At 41.9% G+C, this 18,713-nt stretch overlaps 1 protein-coding gene and 3 long non-coding RNA genes across 5 annotated transcripts; 3 read left to right on the top strand and 1 right to left on the bottom strand.

Moving 5' to 3' along the window:
• Positions 1-1,332: 1,332 nt before the first annotated feature.
• LOC116711409 (uncharacterized) lies at positions 1,333-4,104 on the bottom strand. Its single transcript, XR_004337214.1, has 3 exons — positions 3,578-4,104; positions 1,881-1,956; positions 1,333-1,421 (listed from the first exon to the last, which is right to left on the bottom strand). It is a non-coding gene; the product is annotated as an uncharacterized LOC116711409 (long non-coding RNA).
• A 9,244-nt stretch (positions 4,105-13,348) lies between these two features.
• Positions 13,349-14,328, top strand: LOC116711408 (uncharacterized). 2 transcript variants are annotated; one of them, XR_004337212.1, is made up of 3 exons: positions 13,349-13,621; positions 13,716-14,093; positions 14,286-14,328. It is a non-coding gene; the product is annotated as an uncharacterized LOC116711408 (long non-coding RNA). The 2 variants fall into 2 exon arrangements; XR_004337213.1 differs by having other exon boundaries at positions 14,203-14,296.
• A 1,351-nt stretch (positions 14,329-15,679) lies between these two features.
• On the top strand, positions 15,680-18,263 carry LOC116711406 (uncharacterized). Its single transcript, XM_032550722.1, has 8 exons — positions 15,680-15,907; positions 16,010-16,127; positions 16,216-16,307; positions 16,390-16,504; positions 16,588-16,773; positions 17,437-17,514; positions 17,653-17,829; positions 17,921-18,263. Exons 1-8 carry the CDS (start codon positions 15,698-15,700, stop codon positions 18,121-18,123), a joined length of 1,179 nt encoding a protein of 392 aa, XP_032406613.1. The 5' UTR covers positions 15,680-15,697; the 3' UTR covers positions 18,124-18,263.
• Positions 16,799-17,377, top strand: LOC116711407 (uncharacterized). The gene is made up of 2 exons (XR_004337211.1): positions 16,799-17,205; positions 17,277-17,377. It is a non-coding gene; the product is annotated as an uncharacterized LOC116711407 (long non-coding RNA).
• Positions 18,264-18,713: the final 450 nt, after the last annotated feature.

Consider the following 18,713-nt stretch of genomic DNA (forward strand, 5'->3'; position numbering starts at 1 on the left):
TCTGTAAAAAACAAAGTCTGGGTAAAAAAACAGCCTCTTATTCTATGCTGGGCCAGGAACCATTGAATAGAACAAGTGGTTCTAGCCTTGCATCCTCTTGGTTTAAGTAGGCCTTCTTAGAGATTCTCTTAGCTTCGTCTTTCCAGGATCGTATTCAAATAGTTCCTGCAGAAACACCTGCTGTTTAAGTTGCTGAAAGTCAGAGTTTAATGTAGGATGACTGAGAACAGTTTGTCCCCATCAGTGGTTTGCATCTGACTGAGAACAGAGAGCTTTTTCCCTTTAAGAGTGGGGAAGGTAATGAACTGGTCATGGTTAGTGGTAAACTGGGATAATTATGAGGAATGATGCTTTGTGTGAGTGTGTGTTTGTTTAAAAGAGCGGGAGTATTATGTGTCTGCGCAGAGTTTACGAGAATTTTTTGTTCCTCCCTGGAAAACTTCAGTCCCAAAACGGAGACCTGTTGGAGAAGACTGCTTGGACTCCAGCATCAGTTTCCTCCACTTAGACCCTGCAGCTCAATTTGGGGGTTGGGTAAAAATATTGATTCATCAGTGCATTGCAGTTCATCTTCTTCCAATTCAAGGTGGATCATGGCACGGTGAACAGCAGTTTCCATGGTTGCGCACACTGGTTCCAGGAACGTTTGAGTTTTCAAAATAATTTTTAAATTACAGTCACCATAGTTTGATGTGAAGTGGTAGTCTTCTTTGTTGTCTTCTTATTCTTCTTCTTGAGCTTACTGGTGGTTGCCAAACAGCTATTTGATGTGCATTACCACCACCTGCTGGTGGGGAGTGTGGAACGCAATGGCAATGTTGTTCAAATATTGTTAATGATTAATCAAAAATGTGAATGACGTCAAGGAAAATGTGAATTATGTTTAAATTTCTTTATTTTTCATTTGAATGTATTTCTTATTTTTATTTATGGCATTGCTATGTGTGTATGTTGTTCACAGATGGAAATCAGAATCTTGCTAAATCTGGTGTATTTCCACCAAAGTTGTACATTCGTTAATATCCACTGCCCCATTTAAATGAAATCAATTCAATATCAAAGTTTTTAAAACAATATCGACTTAAAATTGAATCAATTTGTGAGGTTTATAACAATACCCAGCTCAAAACCTGTGGTTTAAAGGCCAGAAAAGACTCAGAGCAGAGAAAGACCGGTGTCTGGTTGGAAGACGAGTGATGGGAGGCCTGAGGTCTGGGGGAGGATTAGGAAATCTTTTGCCATCACAAACAAGGAATATTTGCTTTCTTTTCCAGGAAAGAAAAGCTAAAACAGAGGAGAACGTTTTGGGCGTACATTAAAAGACACCAGCCATACCAGGATACGAATGATGTCCTCTGGTTTCTTGTCGTCCACAGGGATCCCGTTGACCTCCTTCAGTTCGTCTCCAGAATGAATCAGCCCTGACATATAAAAACACCAGAATTAAATCTCTATGATCATCCTGATATTGATTATTCTAATCTTCCAACTCAAGTGAGCTACTGTGTGAAAGTGCAGCGTGTTCGGAGCCGGAGGTTGTGTACAGAACGGCAGATTAATGTTTACAGTGACGTGATCAGTGGGCCTGGAAAAGAATCATGAAGTTATTGAGGACATGTGTGGAAATTTGCTTTTGGCTCGACTCTGGCAGAGCCGACACAAACAGGCTGGATGCAGTGAACACACACACACACACACACACACACAAATGTGGACAAGCAGCAGAGCTCTGTCGTCTGTGTTCACTTTTAAAGAGTGGATTTATTTAATCTACGGCACAAACACATCGTTTCTCTGCTGCAGAGTCAGGATCTGTCACACCTCCGACCTGCTGACAGACAAACATGTAGAAAGAGCAAGAAGGAGAAGATGGAACTGACCACTTCTGTCTGCTGCTTCTCCTCTCATGAACACAATGATGGCTCCTGTTCTGTCGTCACGTCTTATTGTTGCTCCCTGCAGAGGAACCAGTGAGAGGCTTCAAACATCAGTCACATCAAACTGAGTTTTTCTGCAAATGTTAAACAGGAACTGGTTTAGAGCATCATGTTGTGGGGCTATCTTCTTACAGGGGCACTGTACTAAATACATGATGTGGAAATATTGAAGCAACATCTCAAGACATGAGCAAGGAACACTTGGACATAAATGGCTCTTCCAACCTGACAATGATGTATTTCCTATATATCTTAAAAGCTTTTCTTCCTTTACATCAACCCAATAAACTCATCAGGTTCCAACCAATCCCAGCACCCCACCAGCATGAGATACCAACCAATCCCAGTGCTCCTCCAAACATCACTGAGGGCCCAGTCTGGCTCAGATTCAAGAGAGACTAACAGTCATCTTCACTCAGACCTGATTACCACACAGTCTGGTCATCTGGTCCGCACACAGGTTGTCATGGCTGCAGCTCCTCCGTTCAGCTTTTATGTCCGTTATTCCCATCATCTCCAGAGAATGTTTTGATTTCTGTCACAAAAAAGCTTCTTTCCCCCATACAGCTAAAGAGCTTTTTCACTCCTCCTGCCTTGTTGGTGCAGCAACAGATCACTGCATCTTTCACTGTTAGCTTTCTCCTTATTCCAACATACTCAGAGTAATTCTGGCAACTATCATAATCAGGCAAACCTTAAAAAGCTTCTGGTTTATAGCATATTAGCGACACCATTAGTGTGTCATTCTGGCTGTTTTCACAACACATTCAGACCTGATGGTTTTCCACTCAGATAATGATTTCCTCAAGGCATTTGGGATGTGTGAAGAGAAGAAAACAACGGAAGACATGAGAATGAGACAGCTGGAGGACCTGCTGACCTCATAGAATAGTTATAGTGATTAGAGACAGCAGAAACGTCTCAGGAGGTGAAAAACAACTGCAGTCAGTAGTAGGAGAAGACACCATAAGTCAGGCTGAATCTTCTGCTTAAAGTATCTTTCTGTGATGCAGCTGACGATTTAGATGGGAGACGGACAGTAGCGTAGCACGAGGAGTCTGGAGTAAAACCCAGGAGAGTATTCACACATTTGCTCATTACATTTCCAGAGTTTTCCTTGAACATGGTTTCTTTCCTGCTGGATGAGCGCCAGTGGTGTGATGGATATTTTTATTGTGTCCCTTGAGGCTCCTGCACACTGGTGGCTAACAGCTAATAGCTAACTTAACAAAGAAGCAGCAGCCTTGAACTCTGAGTCACGACTGACACAAGGCTCTCCACACAAATTCCACAGACACTCTCTAAAACACACATATACGACTGACTGAATGTCTCCACATATGGCTGTCCATACATGTATGGACTGCCATGGACACATATAGCTTAGAGGACATGTTGAACCCAGGATGCAGGATTCAGCTTTTTGTGCCAGAAGCAACGATGATTATAGAGCAACGCAATCATGAATCATGGAATCATGAACCTAAAGTCCAAGAAAGCAAAGAAAAATTTGGGCCTGGCCTGAATTATCTGCCTGATGGTTGGGTCTAGGTTGGCAGCGGGCTTTTGTGGCCAGCAGTACATACACAGGGTGAGCCAAATGAGAACGTACAAATGTAAAGCTATGTTAATCTACTTACAGTCTATGCAGAGGTGTAGATAGTTCAACCTGTTGAGGAAATCTCTGCTCGAGCAGCAGTGGAGATGGGAGCCCATCAATCACTCATCCCAGATGATTTGCACTCGACTCACCCTGCAGTTACAATAAGCAACAAGATGGAGCTGGAAGACATTAATAGGAAAAAAAACAACAACAAAAAAACAGGAGAAGTTACACTTAAATGGTGGTATAAAAACAAAAGCAGTAAAATCTTAGCATAATATGTTGGGTTTACTTCTGGCTTGGAACTTTACTTAAAGTTAACTTACTTGGTTGGATTGGGCTCAGACAGAATGCCAGATGGGCTTCGGCCAGGTTGGATATTTTTAGGCGCGATCTAAATTCTAGGAGGGAGGTGAGGAGATGGGGTTAGTGGGTTGGGTTGGAGAAGATTTAAATAAAGAGGCTGGTAGTGAGACAATCTGGAGGAAAATCATTTTTTGAAAGTAAAAGAAGTTTGGAAGGAAGATAAAAGGACAAAGAGATTCACACAAAGAGAGAGAAACTGATTATTATACACCGTCTCTAAATCTAAATTTGGTCTCACCTCCCTATTGCTCACACCCAGTGTCCAAGCTAAGTGTTCACTGCGTTATTGTTAAAGGCTATGGAAAGAAAACAGTGATGCAGAGGCCATGCTGGGTCACTCTCCTCCAGAGTCAGTCCCACATTTAGGCCCGTCTGGATCCCTGGAAGCAGATCTGAGGCAGCTGGAACAAAACCTAAGAAATATTCCAGGCTCCTGAACTCAGCATAACCTTCTCTGTGGTGTGATGCCCTCTGGGTGCTATCATTGACAACCAGCCATGCGTGGCCACTAACGAGGAATGCTAAACAAATCCATCAACAGTCCTGGCTACAACATGCAGTGTGTGATGTGGGGAGTGGGGAGAGCAGGTAAAGACTCTCAAGCAGCCATGCAAGGCTGCTCCACCTAGAGCAGCCTTGCATGGACTGATAGTGAGCCGTCATCACCTAATGGCTCATGGAAACCATTTCCAAACTGGTGCTTGGAAACAGCACCAAAGGTCAGAATGGGAATGTCTATGTCTGTTCAAGCAACATGTATGTTTGACTGACAACATGTGTAGGTGTGTTTTTGGTGCATTCAAGTGTGTCAGGGTGTGTTTGGACTAGAGGGCTTCTGGCTGAAGTGAAGCCAGAAGCCCTCCGAGTCTGATCAGTCACTGAGTCTGATCACTTAGCCACTTAACCATCAAGTCTCTACCTCGAAGAGAGCAATTTTATAAATCTAAAACAGAAACTGTTTTAGATTTATAAAATTAGGGGAAAATATTCTCTGACATTTCCCCCTAAATGTAAAGCAAAGCCTTGTAGCCGTGCTCAGTTGGAGGAAATCAGAGATAAACCTTCTGAAACCTTATGTATTGGTTTCTCAGTTTGCATCTGTTCACGCTGCAGTAAACATATCCGGGTAAGTCTATAGTCTGTAGCTGCGCTTCCATTAGCCTTAAAATTCCACTATTTGACATTTTGAAAATAATTTCAGTTAATGGAAAAACTTGTTTTTCAATGTGAAGTGTTTGCTTATTTCTGCAATGGAAACTTTTTCTGTTTCGAGTCACGTGATCAACATACAGAGGTTACTACTGGTGGAAACCACGAAGAAGACCACAGGAAGATGAAGTAAGAATGAAGATGAAGTAAGAGGATGATGGCTTGGCATATTTTGTAAAGACTTTTCGCATAAACTTATTCACATGTGATTTTAATTGTATTTCTTTTTCAAGGAAAAAACTGCAATTGTGACAATTGGGTTTTTTTCTTTTTTCACTGTAGCGGAATTTCAACAAAGTTTTGAATACGTTTGTAATGGAAACACAGCTGGTGATGGAGGTGGAGTGATGCTCATCCAACACTTAAGAGGATGAAGATGAGCTGAATATTTTATTACTCATTGCGTTCGGTTGCTTTGGACTGAATGCAAAGGGCTTCTGAAAAATCAAGCAGTTCTGAGAAGGTTAGAGCGCCCACTGGCTAATGGTTGTCTGGTTGCTCCCTCTGATTGGCTGATGGGAGGCCTGGCGAGTCGTCTGGGCTGGTTCTGTGTGGCTTTAGTATCACTGACAGACACTAGAACTTCTGCAGCTCAGCCACGGCCTCAACTAAAACCACTTTACTGTTCTTGACCTGCCAGAGAAAACAAACAAAGCTCCATTTTAAACTCACAGCCGCCTGGCCGGAACAACCACTCCAAACATCGGCCATGAACCCAACCGAACACTGGAGCATTTGACAAACATCGTTCTCCTCTAGATTGAGAGCGACAAGGAAAAACAAATAGGAACGGCCGAGGCAGAGAGACGCACATATTTAGACATGATGTCAATTAAAGCACAAGTGGAACGACGACAATGACCTCCTGCTGAGCTCTAAACACTGATGTAGAGGAAACACAAGATGGTGACCTTCACAGCAGATCTGAAATACCAGGAGGAACCAAATACAAAGTGGGAAACCTGGACATAAAAATACAATTGCCTCCAGTCATATCTGCTGTTGGACTGTTTGATAAATCTTTATTATAGTACGTAAAGTTGTCTAATGATTTTCTGGGTGCTGTAACAGAGCACCCCCTGCTGGGAGACCCTTCACCCAGCAGCCCATCAGGTGGGATTGTGATCAATAAAAGCTTCTCCTGCTACTCTACTCTTCTCCCTGTCAGCATCCAGACTGGTTCTGGTTTCCTTTTTGCTTCCTTAACCCCCGTCTGGACCTCCCCTTCATCATTAACAAGTCAACTGAAGACTTGTTCTAATAATTATGAGGAACAGGAGCCATACCAGGAGAAGCTGCCATCTGATTCACCGCAGACGACTCTCTGACAGGAAGGTGCACCTTCATTTATCTTCCTCCTCTGAATCTTTACACCTTAATGTTGGAACTGGTCATTATCCAGGTCTTATGACACAACACTTACAGACCACCTCAGTGCTTCAGACAGGTGGGGGTGTTGGGGTGTGTGAATTTCACCATGCGTGTGTCTCCGTCTCCATGCTGCTGCCATGACTCAGTGTGTGAAGAGCTCAGTGATTCATGCAAGATGAGTGGAAATGCCATCTCCCTGCTAGAAGCTGGACAGAGCCACAGGTTTTCTCTCTGCATGTCTGTGTGAGCTGGATGAGCTCATATAAAGAGACTGTTGTGTCACAGAGAGAGGTCCATCTCTGCCCTGGCATTGTTTCAGGTTTTCCCCCTTGGTTATCCTGTGTAAAGAAAACACCACTTTCACATGTCTCTTCTCATTCACAGAGTGAGCTGGAAGCAGTGCCGCTGAAGAGAACATGGCCTGACAGGCAACAAAAGCCTCATTCATCCTGCTGATGCTAAGAACACAAGGTGGAAATGTGCAAGAGCACCAAGATGTGAGACCAGGATCACAGATGATGAGAGAATGATTTATTTTAGAGGGCTGTCAGATCAGGATCTGGGGATACTAGTGATGGGATTCTGGAAGCTGTGAATGTTTCTAGCTTCACTGCTCTGCAGGCTGCAGGGTGAAGGTGTGAATACCTGTGGGCAGACCTAGACCAGGATTCTTCAAACCTAGTCCTTGAGGTTCAATGTCCTGCAATCTGCACCTTTGAGATGCATCTCAAAGTTCATTAGCAGAACTCTGGAGAACTTGAATACACTGAGGAGGTAATTCAGCTATTTGATTGATGTGTTTTGAACCAGGGATGCATCTCAAAGTTGCAGGATACCAGTCCTCAAAGGCTGGATTTGAAGACCCCTGACCTAGACCAAGCAGATACTTAGCAGGACCATGATAGCCACAGTCAGGGAACAACTTCACATTGATTCATGAGAGAAATGAGCTACACTGAGGCTGAGAAAAATGACAGTCAACATCAGCAGAGCTCTCCATCTTCTTCTGTGGTATCCTCACCCCCACAGACACTGTGAGCAATCCATCAAGTGGAAGACATGTTGCTTTTAAAGCTCGTGGGTCGGTCTGTAAAACACTAACATGTGTGCTGTCTGCTTGAGTCTCATTAGCTGCTTCATTTATTTCCAGTCTGAGTCATTCCTTTTCTTTCAACATTCAGATGGAAACAGACAACAAAGAATTCTCCTTTTCTAAACATGGACATCCATCAGGTCTCTTCCTGGACAACGTTTCAATCAGGAGCTTCTCTCAAGATCAGCAGACAAACTGGGATGCCACTTCGTTTCTAAGCCTTCCTTTGTCTCCACATCAGCCCACACTGAGCTCAGAATAATGAGGGTGGCTTTTAGGCTGAAGGGAGGAAGACAATGACTGAGACTAGAGCAGATCTCCAGATGAACTGGAACCAGAGCAGCTCTGATCCGACTGTCCTGAAAGTGTCAGCAATGGAAAACTGTGGAGTGCTAGCAGTTCATTCCCATCACTGTCATTCATAGAAAACCAAACTGGACAGATCCCAGCTCTGAACCTTCTCATCAAAGTGATCAGGTCATTATTAAACACAGAGAATCCACAGACATCCATCCTGCAGCTGGAGCTCAGACAGTAATAATGTTCAACATGTCGTCTGCGTTCATAGATGCAGTCGCTGCTCCGGCTCTGAACGTCTTCCAGTTGTGGTCCCATAATGAGAAGTCCAGCTGATCCACTGGTTCCCAGTGGCTAAGGTGGCCGATGGCCGGGCCTTGAAGCTGCACAGATTGATTGGTGCTAGCTGATGCCAGGCAGGACGATGTGTCTGCTGGATGCCACCGAACCTGCAGTTTCCTGTTTCCACTGACTGGGAGCCAGTGGAATATAATAGGAAAACCCAACATGTTTGTTCAGCAAACAGAGCAGACAGAGTCAGACATTAATGCTGTCATATTCTTGGCTGCTAAGGATGTTGAACAACCTCAGATGTTGATTTGATCTGATGAAGGAAGAGATGGACTGAGTTCGTTTTACACCAAAACTTGATATTTTGTAGCTAAACAAACATTATAGTTCAGCTGTAGTCGCTGGTTTGATCAGATCCACCATCTTAGAACACTGAAATATAAAATGAGCAGAATGAGTAAAGGTTAAACTGAACCAGAGGAAGATGGTGTGTCAGTGAGAGGATGACTGAAGATGAACTGAGCAGGAAGTAAATGAAGCAACAGGAGCCTCCACTGACCGAGTGGCTTTGAAACAGCAGACAGTCATGTAGAGAAGGAAGGCGGACGCAGCGGGGCACACACAGCCAGAAGCTCCAAGTCTGCTTTCTTCATCCGAGTCCCAGAACTTTCAGTGGATCCAGATGAGAGAAACAGAGTCGGCCACAGCAGCTTGTTGGCCTCTAATGTTCTCACATCGTAGCCATGGTGACCCTCAGCAGCTATGGGGACCCATCTGGAGGCGTCCTCTTTGACTCGGGGACGAACTGCACGACTTTCACAGTCTTGACAGGTTGTGAAAAGACGAGGTGGTCCTACTAACAGACCGGTCTTGTTTGACGACCTGGTGGGGTTCTCTTGTCTTATGCCGTTGCTTGAAAACACATTTCTGTTGAAATGTACTTGAGATAAACGCAGCAATTTAGAAAAAAAATTTGTTTCTTCATAAAGTGTTGGCATTAAGATGAGATGATTTTTTTGCCCATATCATAATAGATTTATTTTGCAAAACTGCAGTAGAAACACTTTTTTCGCATCACACAAGTCACATGATCAAGAACCAAATGTTAGTGCTGGCGAAAACCACAAAGAAGAAGACAGGAAATGGTAGGAGGACGATGATGTAGCATGTTTCTTAATGACTTATCACGTGAACAGACTTATTCACAAGTGCATAGACAGAGCAAACCAGATCCTCTCTGATTCTACTCATCCTCTCCATGGTCTGTTCATCCGGTTGGCGTCCGACAGAAGATTCTGTAGCATCCGCTGCAGAACAGCCAGATTCAGAAATAGTCATCTCCCACAGGCCATCAGATTGCTCAACAATCACATCACTAAGACTGTCTGAGATTACTTGAAAATACTAAGATATATATATTTAGCAATACATTATTTGTTGTAATTATAGGCACTCTTGTGTTTTTGTGTGTGCTCTGGTTGCCAAGTGATGACATTTCATTGCCAATTCTACTTATGTTCCTTTGTGCAATGACCATAAAAATAATTCTAAGTCTATCCACACATTATTCCTAGCCCCCATGAGGGTTCGCGTGATTTATGGGCGCGACATCCGCCAAGATGCGTATACACCTTGGGGCTGGGCTTTAACCCATGGAGCCCAGCCGGGCACAGCCGAAGAGGAGACATGATTCCCTCTTCACACGGGCTCACCACCTTTGGGGGAGACAAACTGGTGGGGTGCAGAGTCGAAAGGATGGCAGCTGAAGGTGGGGACCTTGGTGATCTGATCCTGAGCTACAGAAGCTCAGGAACAGACCAGGGTCAGAGTCCGGTCCTCATTGCCGGCAGTAACTCGGTTTCGTTTCCAGTGAGAGTTGGACTCCACCAAGGCTGCTCTTTGTTACTAATTCTATTCAATACTTTTATTGACAGAATTTTTAGGCACAGCCAAGGTGTTGAGGGGATCTGATGGCCTTAAGATCGCATCTCTGCTTTTTGCAGAAGATGTGGTCCTACTGCCTTCATCAGGTCGTGATCTACAGCTTTCACTGGAGCGATTCGCAGCCGAGTGTGGCCTCAACACCAATACCCTCACCAATACCTCCCTAGTGAGGTGTTTCAGGCACGTCCCACCGTGAGAAGGCCAAGGGACACAATGGAGGGACTATGTTTCTCAGCTAATTTGGGAACTCCTGCACCAAGTGGCTGGCGAGAGGGAATCTGGGCCTCCTTACTTAGGCTGCTACCCCTGCGATCCGAAGCGGAAGAAGTTGGATGGATGGATGGACAGTTCGTATGCGCCTCTTGTATTAACTAATAACGTCCGCTTAGACTTTTATTTATTCTTGCAGTTTGGCTATAACCATAATTTTCTGTTTTAATCTAATCAACTTTAGATTAACTCATTAATTATGTAACCCTGTCCATGTGAGATGAAAACCTCGCTGTTCCTTAGACTCTGCATTGTGTTTTCTTTAATGGTGGTTGTCAAAAGGAAACTTGAGGCAGGAATTGGACTCACACGGCGGTTGAGATCGTGGTTCAGACTGTTTATTCGGACCACCCGACAGCGCAGCGGCTTCGCCTTCAGAATTCACAGCAAATACTGACCGTTGTACTGCCAGCGCACCGTAACAGACGGCAAGTACGGCGTTCTTCAACGGACACACTTTACCAACTTCCACAACCCAAAGAACAAATCTAACATTTTGGTGGCATCCACTGACATATTTAAGCCACTGCCCTACATCCACCCGTTGTTTCTTTGATGGCGTCCCAGTCATCAGACTAGACACAAAACAACAATGAACATATAAATAAATAAATAAATAAAAATTGTGTGATGTACTCCATTAAGTGGAATTTTTAAAGGGTTTTTCTGCTTTTCTGGCTTTAGCTTTCTCCCACAGCTTCCGTCCTCTTATTATCTTCTGTTGAGTGTCTTCACTTTCCACTACTTGTAACTCACAGGAAAATCTCTTTGGGGGTTGTCAATTCCTCTGCATGTTCCTTCTAAGAGCACTGGATCCAGGGGCTGCAGTAACAGGGCCCCATCTGTTACATGTTCCGTCCATCCTTTGAATTTTCTGTCTGGTATATTCACTCCTTCCATTTCAGGCTGCTCAATCTGTTTATTCAACACGTTCTCACTCCCGACTCGTCATATATTGACGCTTGGGCAGGTTCCCTCAGCGTCACATATTGACGCGTCGGGTACCCCGTTCGCGTCAATAATTGACGAGAAGGGTTCTCCCATTGAATGCTGTACGGCTCCCTAAGCGTCCAAAACCGACGATCTAGGAACAAATAAGATGACGAGTCTGTTCTATTTTTGTAAAAGGCACACAATTCGTGCATAGCAGATGTATTTGTAGGTTTTTAACAATTTAGTTAATTTTACTTCAGTTTTAAAAGATCCTCCGGTTCTCTGAAGCCGTGATTTTATCTACATTTCTGTTTATTTTTTAACAGCAGACACGAATTACACCAGTTTCACTGATTTCATCGTAACTTCATGATTGTAAAGGACATAATATTCTAATTTTTACACAATAATAAAAAAAGAAAGGAATACCGGCATGCACCTCCGAAGTCGTTTGCAGTCCATTAATAATTAAAAAAAGAATTTTAATAAAAATGTTTAAGAAGAGTGAGGGTGCATTTCCTTTTGTGATTACATGCCAGACGGTTCTGTAAACGTTTGATTAAAATAAAAATAAGGACAGATCCCACCCGTCCATAAATCTAAGAAGAAGAAGAAGAAGAAGCTGACGTCATCGCATGCGACATTGGACCCCGGTGAGTACAAACCTGAATCTGTCAGAAATGGTTTTGTATTATAAAACAAAAGAAAATACTACAGAATGTGATTGCAGTTGTAGGACTTAATGGTAGTAGGACTGTGCCGCGAATGGTTGAAGACATTTGGACACGTTTGTAACATGTATTTTTTTAATTTTTGTTGCCGCTAGCTACATTAGCTAGCTGCATTAGCAAGCTACATTAGCCGCTTGGAGCCCAGAGAGTTCAGCTGAACCTGCACTTAATACATTTAATTAGCCATGATAGAGTCACAGAATTGTTTGTTGTATAATTTGAGGGTTGCTATAACAACCCTAGGCTGTGATGATCCTAAAGGTTTTCTGAATACACCGATTGCAGCTAGGTCATGCATTTGAATTAAAAACGAACTTGGGTCATTACAGCCAAAGTTCTCTCCACCTGTCTACGTTGAAATAAATAACTTCCGAAATCTGAACATTTATTTTGTTTTTATGTCAACAGGTTCTTCTTTGAGATATTCATCTGACATACATTTCTGCTCATTCATAGCACCCACAAAAGGCACTTTTAAGAGCCACGTTTGTCAAATCTCTGCGTCATCTTTTTTGTCATATCTCTTCGTCATCTTTGTGTTCTTAATTTGTCTATTGTTCTTCACGTAATTTGTCAACAGTTCTGTTTGTTTGTTTGTTTGTTTTGTTTGTTTGTTTGTCCATCACCATGAGTGTCTCAAACATCCCTGATCCATTAATGGTCCTGGATGCTGCGATACATCAGCATAAAATAAATGTTGAGCTTCAAAAACTTGATGACTTACTTGTTGATCTGAAGAAAGATAAAGATCAAGTACCTACGCAGATCCCTGAACCCACAGTAAGGTGGAGAAAAAGGGACAAAGATGGAAACAAACTATATAAGAGGCCTAGATCAACAAGAAATCAATTATGTAAGAGTAAGTACTTCTTTTAAAACATGTATGTAGATATGACACATATATACATATATGACACATTTTTGACACATATATCACTAAATTAATGCATTCATTACTTGATATTTTGGCAATATATATTTTTTTAACCAAGTAATTTATTCTGTTTGTTTTTACATCTATAATGTTGATATTTATCTGCTTTTTGAAACAAATCACTATTTCTTAGAGGATTGATAACTTTCCCCAGCACATAATTATTTTCAATTATACGGTAATAGTATGCTGAATAGAAATTACTCCACAACATAGAACATGTTAGTTATTTAAGTGAGGATTTTTTCTGTTTTGACATACAGTAGAATGCAGTTGAAACAGAGTGAATGTATTTCCAGCAGTTGATGTATATGTATTTAGAGACATACCTTGTTACAAAAGGTTACAAACAAATGTGTTGTTCCTCCATTTGTCTGACAGTATAAATTACTTTCTTAATTTTTTAGTTACCGGTAGGAACCGGTTTCTACTACAAATTTTAATCTTAAGATATGGGAATGTAATACAGTTATTAAATTGAAATTGTACTTTGAAATGTTGCTTTAAGTAAGATGTTAGATATACTCCTTACTTTTATATTTGTTTATTTTATTTTTAAAGCGCCCCACCGTCGGAAGACCAGCTGTCCCTCTCAACCCTCTAACATTCATTGTGAAGTTGCCTTTGCTCCAGAGACTGTTGGTATGTCTGTAGTAGATCTTATTGTATTTCTTCTAAGCATCTTCTATGTGCCATACGTTTCTAATATGTAAAAAATGTTTTTATTTTTTAAAAGAGTCTTTTCTACAAGAACTCCAGAGCTCACTGAATGATGCTGCAGGTCAACCAGTAGTGCCAAAAGCTCCTCTGGCTTCCACAAACTGGAGCAGAAGAAAAAGCCTTTTTTCAGAGAGTTGGAAAGCAGAAAGACCCCGTCTGGTTAACACCATGGCAGCTCAGCAAAGTGTGTCAGCACACTTATGCCAGCAGTGTGGAAATAATCCATCTGCACTTCGGTGTCGTGATTGCCTACCACACCCCTTCTTTTGTGAAAAATGTGATGTGATGATGCACACCAAACATGTCTTTCACAACAGAGAAACCATCATAGCTGGGTTCTTCCAGCCATTGCCTCCAACTACCTATGTTTTAAATACAACTCTTTGCCATGATGGTAAGTTCAAGGTATTAATTAAGCTTTTTATTTGTACTGTTTAAACACTCCTCAGAGTGTTTTTCTTACTGTTAACTTTTGACTGTATTTTGAATGTTCTGGTTTTTAGGTCATCTGGTTCTGCATATATTAGTTACAATGTGTTAATACAGTTTAGGTGAATTCATATTTTAAACATGTCAACCTCTTTAGCACGATTCGTACCTGTGGAGATCCCAGTTAGAATTTGTGATTGCCCATCAGAGTGTTTGAGGATCAAAGCAGGAAAGGCTGTCACTGTCGTCACAATCCATGGTATGAATAACTTTATTTTTTTCATGAATCAAAACATAATAAAAACCAATGTTAGCAAAATTTAAATATTAAGTATGTTTGTTTGCTGACTACAAGGAATTGTTTGTGACACAATGTCAACCTGACACTAAAATAATTAAGTATTACAACTTTTACATTTTTTTGGTGTTTTAGGTCGTTATGATCTCAGCATGCCAGAGCTGAGGTGTGAGGGATGTGAGGCTAGTTGGACATGTGGACATGATCTAAATTTAACTGATTACTGGCCAGCTACCCTTCACTTTTCCACTCTATATGCAACTGATGTGCTTTTTACATTTGAAGAAATGAAGATGGCAGCACCAGGTCTCTCCTGTCAAGCATTTCTTAAAATGTTAGACCAACGAACCGTCCGCTTTGGCCGTGTGAGTACTTTGACGTACATATCTCATAAGGGCCGTCTGACTCAATTCTTGAGTAGTTATGTTCTTCAACCTTTTGATGTAACTGGTTAAACACACTTGAATCAAATGGCTGAGGTACCACCTCATTCATTCATCATTCAGATCATATGTAGTAACATCAAAATTTATTGAATGAGATGTTTTGTGCCAGAGACACACCTAAAACTTGAAGAACACATATCCTGATACCTGGGATTTGGACAACTATGTCCTTTCTTTAGTTGTTTTTTTTATTATTATTTGTCTCTCATTTTAAATCAGACAGGAAAGATATCAGCTGACAGCTTCCTGAAAAGTTTTTTTGAGTGGGAAGCTATAAGATATGAGTTGGATAAAATGTTAAGGAAGGATCCCTTCAAGTGTCAAGCTTGTACCCCAGATATGCTTGCAGTTTCAGTGGATGGAAACCGCAAGCATTACCGTTTCAAGAATGCAGCAAGGTATTGTAAAATGTGTTCAATATAACAATTCTTTGTATAAGTTAGTGATGTTCACTACCTGTGGACCATAACACCTATTAAGTGCTTTTTTTTTTTTTTTTTTTTTTTTCAGATCGGAGGAACAGGCCCTATTTCAGGACCTGTTCATAGCCAAGGATGAAGACGTAGGACAATTTGTGGACTATATACACAAATCAACCAAACATGTAAGACTGCAGATTATAAATGTATAACGACAGTAACCTTTTAGCCTGTAATGACGGCGTGCCTGACTTAATTTTATGCATTCTAGACTTCTGGAAGAGGTGTCTGTGGTGGGCAATGGTCAGCAGCCAGAGAGACCTCTCACAGATCCAGCAGCAAACTGGACGAGGAGGGATTGGAGCTAGCGGTGTGCAGACACGGGGTGCTACTTTGTGCCCTGAACATGTATAGGGGTGAGATATTTGCATACCCCTTGTACTTGCAGCAAAGGCTGGCCAACAGACGGATCACATTTTTTTGCATGGATGTAACATGCAAGTACTGGCCATATCTTGAGAAAGTATCGAAGAGCTGTCCTGAGCTCCAACACCTGCTTCAAATGAAGCCATTCCTCTCCGTGTTCCATGCCAAAGCCCATGACTTCAAATGTGAGGTAAGGAAAACTGACTAGACATGGAATAACCTTGCTAGAACATAACTGCATGAACATCGTTGACTCAGTTGATATTGTTTGTGCGTGCATGCTTTTATTTAGGCTAAGTGGAGTGGAGCATATCAAGATGGTGCTGGCTTGACTCTAGGGGAAGAAGTTGAGCAGTGCAATGCATTTCTCTCAAGGATTGCTGTTACGACAAAACATATGTCAAAAGCTGGTGAGAAGACCAAAGATTTCTTTCCTGAAATTTTAACTAATTACAATAAAGGAAAACTCTACTATTGTGGGCCTCTTTCTGTTTGCAGGACGGACAGACATGCTGACTCTTATGGCCATGCGCTGGAATCAGCAAAAACTTGACAACTTGGCCACCTCACTAACCCGTCGATATCAGAAGGTAGTGAAACTGTTGATGTTTGTTAATTCCTATACATGCTGTGATCTGATTTTTTTTTATTTCTTTGAAATTGACAATGCAGGCCACAAAAGCTCTTCAAAAACAACATCAGAACTTGGAGTCCTTAAAAATTGAGCTTTTGGTGACTGACAGTCAACTTGATGACTGGGTCCATGATATTAAGGAGTGGGCAGAAGGTGAGCTATTAGAGTTCAAAAATTAGAGGAAGTTCCAAAAGTACTTCTATGTTAACTGCATTTCCCTTATTTATCATCATCAGCAACATCTAGCACAACTGATCCGGGCTCCTTGGCAGGCAGAATTGAGGTTCTGGCTGCGAGCATCAAAAGGCGATCTCAGCGTCTTTATAAAGACATAGACGGAAACAAAGCTCGTGCCAAGGCTCGTCGCAAAATAAGACAGGAGAAAAACATCTTAGCATTGGCTTTAGAAAACTACAAGACTGTTACTGTTGGGATCTGGGGAAGGCTGGCTGGGGTTCTTTCCCACTTTTTTCCACCAGGGGGCTTCCTGGAGGTTCCTGGAGGGGCGTGGTTTCGCGGCTGCACACCTGACACATATCTGACTCATTTGGAGGAGTATATCTGGATGGAGCTGCCGACACTCCAGTGCCAGAGTGTTAGCCAGTTATGGTATCTGTTGTTACTAGCCATCCTCTGACCAACCTGTTTCTTAAAGTAACTAATTTCGTGTAACCTCTTCCCAGGTTGCCCCTCCGTGACGCCTTGGCCGCCTGACCCGAGTTACTGGCTGGAAGATTTTTTCACCCTGGATTCCTGTTCTTCCGCTTACCAGCCTACCTCCCTTCCCTGAGCCCCGGCCTCGCGGACCCACCAGTCCCAGATCTCCAGCCGAGCTTTCCCCTGTAAATCCTCAAGTAAGACCATAGCCGGGTTAGGGACTGAAGGCTCCCACGCCCCTGTACTCACCCTATTCTGTTCTCACTAGATCCCAGAGATCCAGCCCCTGCCAGAGAGAATAGAGAGAGACCTCTCACCTTCACCTGTACATATCTGCACGTTGTTTTTCTAATAAATTTCCCTACCTGATCTGCCTCCGGAGTGTGTTCTGCACATGTGGGTTCAGAGAATTGATCACACCATGACAGTTACAGGCACAGAAGCACTATCTTTAGAAGAGATCCTGTCCGGTGACACAACATTGCCATGGCAGCAATCAGACAGTGGTAAATAAACATACACTAATACATTTTATACTGTCATCATACCTGACAGATAATGTGGCTAGATACTCCAGGTGTTGACCTAAACTTTATTACAAATTCAAACTGAGTTAATTTGTCTTTTTCCTAAATGCATTTCAGACTCTGTCAGTCTTGCCACAAAAAGGAGGGCATTCGATGGCATTATGACAGTAAAGAGACTGGAAGAGGAAAAGAGGATCCTCGTAGGAGAGATGGACCGTCATTGGAAATCTCTGTCATCCTATGAAGATGCTCTAAAGGAGCTTCCCCGCCTGTTATCGAGCGGCAAATTTAAAAGTATGTTTTTAAGTAATGTATAAACCTATCAAGAGTTAAAACATCTAAATTTTCTATTAATTGTTATTTTTACTTATGTTCAATTTTAAAGGTTCGTCCTGTTCCCTAACTGATGAAGCTCTAAGAGGCCTCCAGAGCATCATCCTCAGAGAGCTACAGCACTTAAAACAAATGAAACTGCAGGCAAGAGAACATTATCTACAGACTTTGTCAGGAGCAGAAAGTGTTAGTTTTGACGATACTTCTGATGACGACTTTGGTAGTGACTCGGAAGCTTCTGATAATAGTCTGTAATCATTTGTGCATATACTGCTGACAAAGATCTACACTAGCGTGACAGTATTCGGCTCCTTCTGGATTGACCAATATGTCACAAGTAAAGTATGTTTGCTCATAAGTCACAAAGAGACACAATTCTGTTTAAATTTGTTCTTGTGCTTCGGTGATTCTTTTTTTTTAAATAGTTAATATGTTTGTGCCTTTTTACTTTCTAAAAGGTCTTACTAGGGCTGTGATTACTTGCGCAGGCATGTCATTCATTTTGTTTCTTTTTCATTATGTTTCTCCATATCTACTGTATTTCCAGATAATAGTAAGAGTAATTTTATTGTAGTTAATAATTTTAGTTACTACTTTTACTTCAAATGGAGTAATAGCAGTTGTGCTTATGTTTAGCAGTTTAAAAATGGCTACAACACTACATTAAGCAGTCGCAGTGATTCTGCACTAACCAAGACATCTTTTTGGATATTATACTTTTATTTTCTTTTTTTATTAGCATGTGCAGCTCTGACTTATCTTTTAATTCAATAAACACACAGTGTATAGTGGTGGAACACTTCGTTGTCTGTGGTCACTTGAATTCTGTTCAATTTTTCTGTCAA

Source organism: Xiphophorus hellerii, chromosome 21, assembly GCF_003331165.1.
Source record: "Xiphophorus hellerii strain 12219 chromosome 21, Xiphophorus_hellerii-4.1, whole genome shotgun sequence".
Lineage (NCBI taxonomy): Eukaryota > Metazoa > Chordata > Actinopteri > Cyprinodontiformes > Poeciliidae > Xiphophorus > Xiphophorus hellerii.

What these genes read in the sequence shown, in the direction of transcription:
- LOC116711406 (XM_032550722.1), top strand. Translation starts at nt 15,698, where the DNA reads ATGTATAGGGGTGAGATATTTGCATACCCCTTGTACTTGCAGCAAAGG. An exon ending in TATTAAGGAGTGGGCAGAAG is followed by an intron (nt 16,505 to 16,587) that starts GTGAGCTATTAG and finishes TATCATCATCAG; the next exon opens with CAACATCTAGCACAACTGAT. An exon ending in TTTAGAAAACTACAAGACTG is followed by an intron (nt 16,774 to 17,436) that starts TTACTGTTGGGA and finishes ACACCATGACAG; the next exon opens with TTACAGGCACAGAAGCACTA.